The following is a 12,731-nucleotide window of genomic DNA, read 5'->3' as shown; positions in this document are numbered from 1 at the left end:
GTAGCACCTAATGGGAGGTGTGAAGTTTACAAGCTAACCAAGTACCCTACAACAGTTTGAATGTTTACATCAAAGAAGTTAAAAGAATAAGTTCAAATTTGTATTTTTGAAGCATACCTATTAAACTTCAGGTCATTCAATTTTTAAAGAAAGAATTTTAAAGAACTTTTGACTGAATCTGAATAATTTTTACGTATACTACTGATCAATGCAAAAACTGGTGTCATCTCTATGATAGATACAACTCTGCAATGTATAGAAAAAAGTTTAAGTCCATGTAGAATCAATATTTTTCATATTGGGGGAAGACAAGTCCTAATCACTGCATCACATTACTGCTCCTTTTCCTTTTTTGCCTTCTTTGCACTATTTTTTTTTTTTTCCTACTTCAAGTAGCCCACAAGGGCTGATCCTGCGCTTTCAATCCCATCCCCTTCTGTCCCTAACAACCAGTCTCAGGCAACCATTGTCTGAGACCATCAAACTCGGGTCGCCTGGCCGCCTGGTCTATTTGCCAACACAACGACAGTCGTTACATTTTTACATTTTGCTTTCAACTGTGTGAAACAGATTTCAATAACTATTGTATGTATCTCATGACATTTTAAATCATACATTGGAAATTTTATTCAGTGATTCCTTTTTTTTAGCGGTAAATCTAGCCACCCAAAAAGGGTCTCAAGAACTAGCAACGCGCTTAAAGTCAAACTACCTTGAGTGGCTCATGGAGACGAGGCAGGAAGGAAAAGCTGCCGAACTCAAAGAACGTGATGGTGATATCAAAACAGCTCTTGGCCTCTATCTTAAAGCTGGTCTCCCTTTGAAAGCGCTTAGGTATTAAACGGGAAGGTTAAAAATCAATTGATAAATTCAATTTATCAAAGTTTGATGTATATATTTTTTATATTTATAGCATATCATTTTTTTTTGCGAAATAGAGGCAATAGATGTATTTATCAGGGTGTCTAGCATCAGAATTTTCCCAATTCTATCAGGATTTGAGGTCAATCAGAATTTAATCCCGATTTCATCAGGATTTGAGGAAAAATCGGTTGTATAATCAGGATTTGAGAAAAGTTGGCCATCCGATCAGATTTTTTTATCGAGCTATTGTAGAAATTTTAATTTCTCTCTGCAAAAAATTAGGATTTGATCAGGATTTGGAAAAATTATAAAATCAGGATTTAGCAGTCAAAAATCAGGAAAAATCAGGTTTTCATCAGGACTGCCCAAAATGGAAAAACTTAGACACCCTGTCTATGTTATTTTGATTTATTTTATAATTCCTACATAAATGGCTTTAGGGGCTGCGTTACAAGTCAAAGACAGGAGGCTGGTGGACAGCTATTCATATCATCAGTTATATATCCTATAGGAGACCCGCCAACAACATCAACAGAGTAGAAAGCTTAGGAACAAGGTTTAGGCAGAGTAGAAGTTCTATAGTTGATCTGTCAAGAAAGAAAACAATTGATGTGCTGCTATTTTTGAAAATCAATTTTTGTTGATGTAGGAAACCAATTTTTTTTTTAAATTTGTATTTTAAGATCATTTTCTTTAATTCTATTAACCATTGTTGTTTATTGTTGCAGAGTGATACAGAACAATCCAACTCTGTTTGAAAATGAAGAGCTGATGAAGCGTGTGCTGTCAAGCCTGTTGAAGCACAAGTACTTCCAACAAGCAGGACTTTTCTATGAAGCACTGCACAAAACCGACAAGGCCCTTGAATGCTATCGTCAAGGTCGAGTCTTCCACAAAGCTGTTGAGCTTGCCAAAACCATTGCCCCAAGAGGTTTGTCAACAAAAGTGCTGAAAATTTGCAGAAAATTTGCTATACTTTGATGATTCTAGAAGATTAAGTTGCCAAACTGTATTAAATAGGCAATTGCTCTCCCAATTTTGAGAAACTTACGTAGTACTTTAAGCAAGCTTTGGCTTTGTAGGTAGGAAGACTTCAATGGTTAATTCTTAATTATCATGAATGTGGATTTTAGAATAGGATATATTGATGGCTAATTGCAAAAAACAGGTATCTCAATTGCAACGTTTAAAAATTTCTAATTATGTCCAATTTTCTTCAAGGAAAAGTAATCCAAATGTTTCTTTGAAATTTTGTCTGATTTTTTTTATTAGAATGAGTGAAGAGTATCCACAGAAAATATCACTCGAAATTATGTGTTAATGTTTCTTTAAAATATAAAACTTAAGATGATACCAATAAAATTGCAATTTGAAGTATGCATTTTGTGACTTTAGCCATCCATATATTAGTGTCTACCTCCTTTTTCTCCTCCTAAAACAGAGACGTTTGGGGAAAGAAAATATTCAGGACAAGAAGTTGCTTTATTAATTGTTGGAAGTTGTTTCAGTCCTTCGAAAAACATTAAAAATATATTCAAATATAATGGTATTCCTCGAGTTTAAAATTAAAAATTAACACTGTTGGAAGTAGGAAAATGTTTAGAGAGATACATAATATGAGCCAGTGCACAGAAATTAGTTTTCCAAATTTTTTAGACGGTTTGATATGACCTACTGAAACAATCCAGGAATCATGAATATTTTTTAAGAAGTCATGGGGAAATTCGAATATGTAATTACGAAGACAGTGATTCTTTGGCATGGTGTCATGCCTGTGCTTACTAAGTGAGGAAAGTTAACTAGCAGGCCAATTATTAAAATTTGGTGTTTGTCGGATGGACACACATGACAACCTTAAAATGTTATTGGTCGGCTGCGTTTTATCAAGACTTTATCATGCATGTGTAGGGCAGAATTAATGACAAGCGGAACACACCTCCTAAACTCCCTATAGCATGATGTTAATTCTACAAGACATAGGCCTGACAACACAACAATAAGACAGCTGACTAGTTGCTCCTATCAAGCCTTTTCACTTTTGTTATCCAACAAACACCAAATTTCAATAATCGGCCTGCAGGGTACTCAATGCTCTCTAGCAATATGAGAGAGTTCCTATAGTTTTATGTATATCCATGGCCAAAATGCGATATCTGGTATTTTCCTTTGTGACGTCACAAACTTCCTGTCATAATTTATTTTTTCTTCACAAAACAAGGCAATAAAATTTCTTGGAAACTTTCTTGATTTTTTTTCTGAGTTAGCAGAATATTCTGTGTAAATTTCATAGGATGAAGTTTTGCATTAATGCAGTCTTTCTAAGAATATTTGCAGCAAAAATGGTAAAGAATGAGACAATCATAGAGACTTCTACTTTCTTGGGTGTCAGTTTATTTTGAATGTTCCCCTGAGGAGAGACTGTGTTGCATGACCAGTGAAACTACCAGATCACGTATCTCAGTTTGCGACGTTGCAGACTTCCTGCCATACATTAATTTTTAAAGAGGAAACTACTGAAAGTTAGTTCTTAAAAACTTCCGTAATTTTTCTTGTCATGGTGAAAAAAATTATGTGAAAACTTCAAGGAATGATATTGAATTTTTCTCCTCCTAAAAAATAAAATAAGTGCGGAGATTTTTAGACACCGCAAACGAGAAACAAGGTCTGGTAGTTTCAACATGGATGTATCTTTTCTGATCCTACTTCAGTTTACCAAAGTTACAAAGCTTAGTAGGAATAACACAGGCGAAACATTAAGGAGGAGAGATGAAATGGTAAATGGTAAAGGAATGGTAATGGTTAAAAATAGGAGACCTGAAGAAATCATTCCCAGCTAGAGTAGGTGGATTGTGGCTGTGTGAAACACTGTAAGATAGCTGTCTTCAAACCCAAAAGGCTCTGCTTCTAAGATGATACTGTTGCTTTACTAAAATGTGAATTACGAGTTTCATGAGTATTAGTTGGTTTACCACTTCATTTTTTCTACTTTATTTTCATACTTTATTATGCTTTCTTTGTTTGCTCTGCAGATGTTGTAGTTTTGGAGGAACAGTGGGGTGATGATCTTGTTTCTAACAGACAGTTTGATGCTGCAATAAATCATTACATTGAAGCTGGAAAAACATTGAAAGCTTTGGATGTGGCCATCCAAGACAAGCAGTGGAAGAAAGCTGTTGAGATTATTCAGGTAAATCTCAATTTAATGTCTATTTTTATCCCCCCAGTGAAAACAAGCAAGATGTATATTCAGAACTGCATTTATGATTTCTGTGCCGAAGGAGAACAATTTTTCCCTTTTCTTATGGGAAGTTGCATGTAGGGGACGAATACAAATATCTGCCTCAAGTCGGTCTTGGTCGCTTTTCTCTGGGCAGCTCACTTCATCAATGAGTGATTGGGACAGAAAACACCATTAATATCTTTATTTTTCAAAAATTTAGCCGCTGATGTTCTGTTTCTCAACTATTGGCTGAATCTCTCTTTGGAATGAACGACTGATAGGTCGAGGTCTGAAGGGGAAGGAGGTTCTGACTTTATGATGTAAAGTTTTGTCGCAATCAGCTGTTACATCAGTAAATCGTACAACTTATCGCAACGTATCGCAGAATCCATAGAACTTGTTACTGGTAAAATCCCGGAAGAATTCCTCAAAAGCATACTTGTCTTTCGTTCATTAAGTAAATTTTTGTCTTTTTTTATTTGAGCAAGGAAATTTCCAAAAAAATATCGAGAATCTGTCATTTAGAAAATATAGTTACTTTTAAAATTCCAAAATATGCATGGAGAACCTCAACATAGGTGTTTTTATACAAAATACTACTTCTCAAGTTGTAGTGATAGAGTGCTCGAAAATGTATTCCCGTTTCTCCTGAAAAGTAACTGTCACACACCCAGTCCACATGCAAATCAATTATCGGGAGTAGGACACCAGCTGCTGTCAACTTTTTCTACAACTGTCAATCTATCCTAGAAAAAGAGAGTACAAAATGACAGTTCAAATCCTACCTGCAAGGCTCTCTAATAAGATTTTTTGTTGTCAATTTATTTATTCTCTTGAATTGATTGTGAATTTTTGCAGCGTAAAAATTTTGTAATTTTTTCTGCTGTCTACAGGTTTTCACCGACAAAAGCTCTGTCCAAAAACAATACGCATTGCTTGCAAATCATTTTGTAGCGATGAAAGATTACAGTCAAGCTGAGGAATTTTTCAGCCAAGCCAATATGTACCAACAAGCAATAGATATGTATGTGCAGATCAGTAAGTAGATTATTTCACAGTTTCTCAGTTTGTCAGAAGTTTAATATTCTTTTGCATCTGAGCAAAAAGGCAAACTTTGTACAAATGAGAGATGTATTTTCTAGATGGGAACCCTTGTGTCCTGCTGAAAATTGTGCTGTCATATTACATAAAGTAAACTCTGGTCAGTATTGTCAGTTTTATTCATAAAATTATAATTGCTGCCTCTTAAGCATTTTGTAAGTACTATTTGAACCTGAGCTTTATCTCTTAATGTAAACTATGTAGAGATGCTCTCTTTGTTTAAGCTATTTTTTTATTTCTCTTAAATGCTAACTGAAAACTAGTTTTGTGGAATTTAAGGTTCTTTATTTGTTTTATCATCTCTTTCATCTTGTATCTATTACAGGAAAGTGGGACAAAGCATACAAGTTGGGTGCTGAGCATTTGGGTAAGAGTGAAACGTGCAAATTTTTGACAGCAGAGGGAAAACGGCTGGAGGAAATGAAGGAACTTGAGGAAGCAGAACTGGTGTATCTATCGATTGAAAAACCAGATCTTGCCATAACTATGTACAAGAACTACAAAGATTATGATAAGGTTAGGCGATAATGAGATTAAATTTTCTTCTCTCTTGTTGTTTTTATCTTGCTTTTTATCTTCTGCTGAAGCCAAAAATGAGCTAAATTTTTTAATCACTCACCTATGTTGTGGAAAAATTTGATTTTTAAAACCTCAAATTTTTCAAAAACGCTTCTCTTTTATACCCTCAAACAATCTAACAAAGTACTGATTTTTCTGTTTAAATCTTACAGTATCGCATAAGTGTTTACTTTGAGGGCTGGTTGAAAAATCATCAACAGATTTAGAGGCCAAAAATAGCCCTCCATTATTAGTGTGAATTGCATCAAACTCTGAAGGAGGTCATTGTGGTGGTTCTGGCGTTGGCGTAGGATCCTTTCAACCAAATATACACAAACCAAGTTAAAAAGTTCATTTGAGTTGAGACATTTGGAAAGGACTCTTGTTGAACCTTCGTGTTGAAACTGTTGATTATGGAATCATATGTGCATTATACTAGATAAACGAAAGTCTTTTTTTAACAGTATCTAATTTTTTTAGTTATCTCAAAAATGTTCAGTTAGAGATTATGACATTTGTACCATCTAGTTGCTTACCTTTGACTTTCATCCTCATGTAATCTGATTTTGTCCAGATGCTGCATCTGGTCTCTCAGTATCATCCAGAGCTTTTGGCTACAACACAAATTCACCTGGCACAAGAATGTGCTGAGGAGGGCAACTATACTGCAGCTGAACGCTATTATACTTCAGTGAATGAATGGAAACTGGCTGTGAAAATGTACCGACTTGTCAATATGTGGGAGGATGCATATAGGGTGATCCAAATTATTCACTTTTTCTTAGTTGAATTAATATTTTTATAATTTTGGTCAGTAAATGTTGTGAGCTAAAGTGCCTCATAAAAGTATTTCTAGCGTACTGGAAACTTTTATGTAAAGCATTCCTCATGGATTTTTCATTAAAGTGTTTGAGTTATGATTTTTTATCCTTCATCACTGTATGCTTTCGTTATTTGACTTTTTCGTGGGTTTTTTTTTTGGGGGGGGGGGGGGGGAGAGGATAACAAACATTTACAAATTTATAAAACCTTAACAGTATTACTATTATTTTTACTCTTGCCACCTTTCACATTTTTTTTCTCCTGTAATGCTCTCAGTAGAATCCTTTAAAATTGGTCTTTGCATCCCGAAGAAGTCTACTGAATGGCTCAGTATCATTTTGTTATTTGTGTTTCAAAAATCTTATGCTATTTAAAAAGTACCAAATGAAGGTATTGATAGCTATATATGAAGTGCATCTCAAAATTCTTCATATTTCGGAAATCTGATTATTCCCAATTGTTTTTTCATTTTATCACGGAAAACAGTTTTAAAAATGTTGAATTTTATAGGTATGTTATAATTTTTCTAAACTTTATTATTTTGCAAACAAATAAAAAGTATCGTTTATAGCATTACTTGACAGCAACCTTGAAAACCTTCGAATTTATACAATTTGATTTAAAAGTTTTTCAACTTTAGCTTTTGGTAGATGAAATTGTTCCTATCCTGCCCAGTACGTTTGGGTCTCTTCTGGTTTACAGGTGGCCAAAACAATGGGTGGCGATGAGGCTGGAGAACAGGTGGCATTCCTTTGGGCAAAGTCGCTGGGTGGTGAGTCAGCCGTACGGCTGCTTAATAAACTCAACATTTTGGATGCTTGCATTGATCATGCATGTGACAGTTACCAATTTGATTTCGCCCTGGATGTAGCAAACATTGGAGCTAAAAACAAATTGCCAGACATTCATTACAAATTAGCCATGGCCCTTGAAGATGATGGCAAGTTCAGCGAAGCAGAGGTCCAATTTTTCAAGGCTAATAAGCCCAAAGAAGCTGTTCTCATGTAAGTTGTTGTTTTCTATGAACCAGAGAAAAGCGTTCCATCTTTCGAGTTATGCTGAGTGGTCGGATTGAGTTGAGCTTTTTTTAAATGAAAGATCTTATAAGGATCTGTACATGCCATCAGTAGGGGTAAAAGTTATTTTTAAAGCCAATTTTGAGCAATTTTTCGATATTCTGGATAAAAAAAATTTAATTTGCCATGTTTAGACATTGCGTAGTGACTCAAGCAAGACCAAAAGCAGTCTTTTAGATTCTATGCTCAATTTCCCATTAGGTGCAACAAATTGCATGTCGGGTAAACGTTTAAATCAGGAGTTATACCAAATCAAAGTTGCTACGCCTGTCTTTTTTACACCTGAGAGTCCAATGATGGGGTCCTCTTAGTAGCAAAGTTCAGAAACGAAAAGAAATACTTTATCAGGGTAAAAACTGCAGTCTTGTGGTGAAATCTTACATATTTTATTTAGGGAGGGTTTATGGGCCAAAAATATTTTAACTAGGATGGTGAGGTTTGACTTGGTGGACAATTATGGACAATCGCAGATGTACCCCCAAAGGACCTTGATTGGCCTTGCAAACATGCAAAGAGAATAATCAGGGTCTGACCATAAATGGTCTCTATACATTTATACCAGAAGAACAAATCCTGGTCAACTGAGTAAGGTAAAAAATTCACCACGTACTTGCTCAACATTTGCATTGAAATGTGGGCAAATTCAAATCCTTTTACGCCTTAGCTTGTATTCTCTTGTTTGTTTCTATTTCTCTAAACAAGAGGGAAAAATAATTCCTCAAATAAATTTAAACGTCATAATGTAAAGTTCAGACTTATCACCAGGTGAAAACATTAACAAGTTGTTTCTCTCTTCAGGTATGTTCACAATCAAGACTGGACGAATGCAGAACGAGTCGCAGAAAAGTGTGATGATAGCGCAATGGAAGAGGTATTGGTAGCTCAAGCTAAACAGGAGTTTGAAAAAAAGAACTATCAGAATTTTCAAACGCTCTTGCTCCGAGCTCGCAAACCTGAAATAGTCATCAAACAGTATCAGGTAGAACTCTATAGTCCTAATCTGATGAATTTTTCCTCATAAATAGTATTAGTAGGTGCATGGCAAGGTATTCATCCTCGTCAAACTGGGCGTGTTCCTTATCTGTATTATTCTATGAAAAGCTATACTTATTTTCAATGATTCTTGTCGGTATCCTTTACAGAATCGGACCTGAAGCATGTTCTCACAGCGATTCAGTGAATAAAATTTCTTCTCCTTTAGATGGTCAAAGAAAACTCGAAAGTTAACGCAGCACAGAGAAATAATAAATTTGAAAAAGAGGCCACTGGCTGTACTCTCCAGTTGATCGAAAATAGTTTTGTAATCAAAGTTAAAAATTATTTCATTGGTCGCACATCAATTGTGCCTTCAAATTGGCAAGGGGCACCATACCAAAGAAAATTATAATAATAATCAATGCCATGAATAATTTGCTTCGAGTATTTGGTATTTTTTATTTTCATATTTATGTTCTGATCTTGCTCCTTTTTCCTTTTTTATTTTGTTTAATTCATTTTCTCTCTCTAATAACTTACTATGACTCACTTATTTCTGCGAATTTCCTTGTATCTTGTTTTTTCGTTTTTCCGCAGTAAGACGTGAATTCAACAAATCTTCTCACAATCAAGTCTTTCTAGTGAAAGTAACATCTTTAATGTATTGAAAAAAAGAAAGAAGAAAATGCTCCCAATTAATTCCTCCGTTTCGACTTCTAACCTGGATTCACCTTCTCTTTTCTCTTTTTTCTCTCCTTCTTTCCCATGTTGCTGTTTCCTCTTCGCTTTTCCCCTTTTGATTTTTTCTCTCCGCTGTCCCTTTTTTATTTCCCCCCCCTCCTTTTCTCTTTTTATCTTGTTCCTCACCTTTTCTGTTTGTCCTCTTGGTACCCCCTTTTGGCCAGCATCGCGTGCAGCTACTCCTTTCGCCCAAATGTTACTACAGCTCTGCTAAAAGTTTTGGGTAAAGTTATCATAAGTACTGAAAATGATAAAGACTAGTAAGAGTCATTCAGTTTGATGTATAAATTTCTAAGGATTATCAAAAAGTGTACCTGATCATTGGTTTGTAGGAATGTGGGATGTGGACTGAAGCTTTGCAAATTTGTGCGGACTATTTGCCGAACATGTTGCCAAAACTACAAAGAGAATATGAGGAGCAAGTGAGTGCCAAAGTGCCACGTGATGTTAACAGCCTTCTGCTACAGGCTAAACAATGGGAGCAGAATGGAGAGTTCAAAGCAGCGATTGACTGCTACATACGCATTGCCTCTGCAACTAGGGAGAAGCCCATTGTTGACAGAGTTCTGAATGAGGCTGCTACTCTAACCATCACATATCTCTGTGATGATGAAGCAACACAGACTGCTCGGACTCTTGGTAAACTCAATGAGGTTCTTTTGCAACTGCTGCACATGGGTTTTACTTTTCAAGCACCATCACTTTTCACCTACCTCTCTTCTTTTATTTCTAGGATGGCGATCCATATAAGGGTATCAAGAAGTGCAATAATCCCCCCCCCCCCCCAGAATCATGCAACTTTTCGATATTTGGTAGTTTATAACTTATCATTATACCCATGCTGTAATCTAAAGTATTCGAGCAGGTCCAAAACATTTTTTCTTTAATCAGCATCTAGATATAACCGCTCTCCTGAAATCAGTGCGTTACAGTAGACAAGCGCGTTTTCCCTTTTTATTTGGGTTTTTGGGATACTAAAATTTTTGGCCTCAAAATGTAGGCCCAAACTACAGCCTGGAAGTTGGAATTAGTGCAAAAACTGTAGCGATTATTAATATTAATGAAAAGTATACATACATTGTCAATTTCCAAATACACATAGAAAAATTTGCAGGACTCCGGGAGAGGGCCACTTTTAGCCCTTATCAATGGAGCCGCTTTTAGCCCTTTGCACTCATCTTACAAAGACTCTGTGGGTGAAACACATTTTATGAATAATCAATATTTTGACTGATTTGAACTTATAGGGATTTTTTGTATTCGAACTGTAGAGGATTGCCATAGAATGCCATGAAATGCGTCACTTTTTTATCTTGGTTAATTGGCACGGTCCAACCCAATCTTTTTGATCCAGTAGAACGCTTGAATTCTTCCTCATAAGTGGGTTGCTGGCGGTTACTTCCAATCTTAACCTCAGTCAAAACGCAGAGAATCAGAGAAGCCAATCTATTGTGTTCCATGGATAAAAAAAACCCCGTTAGTGACCTGAGGAAAACATATCACATGTCCAATTTTCAGTCTCTCAGTAATTAATTTAAATATCTGATAGTTGGCATATTATCTATTACTCAAACTCATCACAGTTTGCATGCTTTTTAAATTTTGCAGAAGTAGTCGCACACTAGATAAGGTATGAATTAAAGCATTCTGATACACGTTCTCTAATCATAATTTCACATATAACTTGATTCAGATACTGAAATTACGCAAATTAACTCCTAGTCCAGATATTAATGTTTTCAGTTGCATTGGCTCTGCGAAATTTGAATTGCCCACTCACAAAAAAAAAAAAAAAAAAAAAAAAAAAAAAAAAAAAAAGATACTCTACTGAATCAAATTGCCCACTGCAACTTTTGAGGCGGGCTTCTTAATCAAGCCTAGGCTTAGCCTCCATCGCTACCCTGTGTTGTTTAAAGTTTAAACAACGTGCAACAACTGAGTCAAAGTGCTAAGATTGAGGTTGCCATATTTTTGTACCGTAGAGACTGGTACAGCAGTGTCTAGTGCGATTTGAGTTACGCAGAATTTTGTTTTTTCATGAGTGGGAGTTTTGAATTCACTCATCAAAAAACATGAATTATCTCATTTAAGAGTTTATGTCAGCAATGTTTGCTGCTCGAATCGTGTTCTGCATGAAATATAATTAGAAAACGTTTATCAAAATTCTTCAATTCGTATCTTATCTATTCATGAAAGAAAAATTAAATACAGACCTCGATCACTGTCCCGATATAGCTTTCTATTCTGTCACGAGAGGTTCTACAAAACCGCCTGGCCAATACGAGTTTCATAGATTTTAAGTTTCTGCTACAAGGTTGCTCTCACTATTCAGAGGAATACATTATTTGTAGCTATCCATTTGTGAACTGGAGTTTTGAAGATGTCCATGGATTTTGTTTTGACAGGTGGCCGGCTGATTGAAGCCAAATTGTTTTCCAAGGCTGCTCAAGTTTTCCTTTCTGCAAATATGTTTAAAGAAGCCGTTGATGCTTTCATTTTGGCTGGAGAATGGTCTAATGCCAAGAAGTTGGCCTATGAGTATGAACCAAGGTAAAATTTTATTTTATTTTACGATTTCTAGTTTTGCTGAACTCTCAAATTGAATCCAAAATTGTTTTGAGACTTTATCTCAAGAAGAAAAATAACTTTACAGGAAGGTTACGGTAACTCATGGTGTCAAGGACCAGAGATAACTGGGGAAAACCGGGATTTATCAGGGAATGAAAAATTTTAGGGAAAATCAGGGAATCTGTTCCAAAACCGGGAATCTCTCCTTGGAATTTACTTTTGCCAGCTTGTTTCTGTTGTTATCAAGGAATTTCAATTATTTTGGATTCAGCCTTTTCAACTTGTTACCTCATGATCGCTAATTTACCTCTCAAGGTTAAGGAACATGCAAGACATGACGATTTGCAAATGACAAGGTTAAAAAAAACACTAGATAAGTTTTTGTCCTAAAATGATTGATGATTAGTTGTGCTAGTGATTCAGCTTAGGCAACAGATCCGTTTACCATCATTCATTTGTTGTAGTCTCTTCAAAACTCAGTTACACGGTTTAATGGCGCAGGGAATGTGTTTAAATGCAACCATCGATGACTAAATGCTTAATTTCTATTTTTTCAATGCTTTTTTTTTGTTTCTCAGTCTTGAATCATACATCAATGCCAAGTACAAGGAGCACGTAAAGCAAGACGGGGGCCACGAGCAGATGACTGAGCTGGAAATACTGATGGGTCAAGGCCAGTGGGCCCAATGCTTAGAAAAAGCACAACTTGCTGGTGAAGAGACCCTTCAAAAGTACCTCGCTCTCCGTGCTTCGGCACTTCTCAAGGTGCGATAATAATTGTGTTCATTAAAAATATTCTTTCTTTG

General features: G+C 35.8%; 1 protein-coding gene across 2 annotated transcripts in view; it reads left to right on the top strand.

The window, feature by feature from the left end:
* Oseg2 (intraflagellar transport protein Oseg2) overlaps nt 1-12,731 on the top strand; it is a 33,464-nt gene that overhangs the window by 16,551 nt on the left and 4,182 nt on the right. For both annotated transcript variants that reach the window (XR_011899101.1, XM_019049837.2), the window contains exons 15-25: nt 651-834; nt 1,593-1,795; nt 3,894-4,051; nt 4,978-5,122; nt 5,511-5,701; nt 6,318-6,500; nt 7,268-7,569; nt 8,440-8,620; nt 9,690-9,996; nt 11,763-11,907; nt 12,504-12,690. Coding sequence is in view for 1 of the 2 variants with exons in the window: in XM_019049837.2 (XP_018905382.2) it covers nt 651-834; nt 1,593-1,795; nt 3,894-4,051; nt 4,978-5,122; nt 5,511-5,701; nt 6,318-6,500; nt 7,268-7,569; nt 8,440-8,620; nt 9,690-9,996; nt 11,763-11,907; nt 12,504-12,690 (2,186 nt within the window). In the remaining variant the exon portion in view is untranslated. The remainder of the gene's footprint in view (nt 1-650; nt 835-1,592; nt 1,796-3,893; nt 4,052-4,977; nt 5,123-5,510; nt 5,702-6,317; nt 6,501-7,267; nt 7,570-8,439; nt 8,621-9,689; nt 9,997-11,762; nt 11,908-12,503; nt 12,691-12,731) is intronic.

Source organism: Bemisia tabaci, chromosome 2 (assembly GCF_918797505.1).
Source record: "Bemisia tabaci chromosome 2, PGI_BMITA_v3".
Taxonomy (NCBI): domain Eukaryota; kingdom Metazoa; phylum Arthropoda; class Insecta; order Hemiptera; family Aleyrodidae; genus Bemisia; species Bemisia tabaci.
This window is presented reverse-complemented; position numbering and strand designations above follow the sequence as displayed.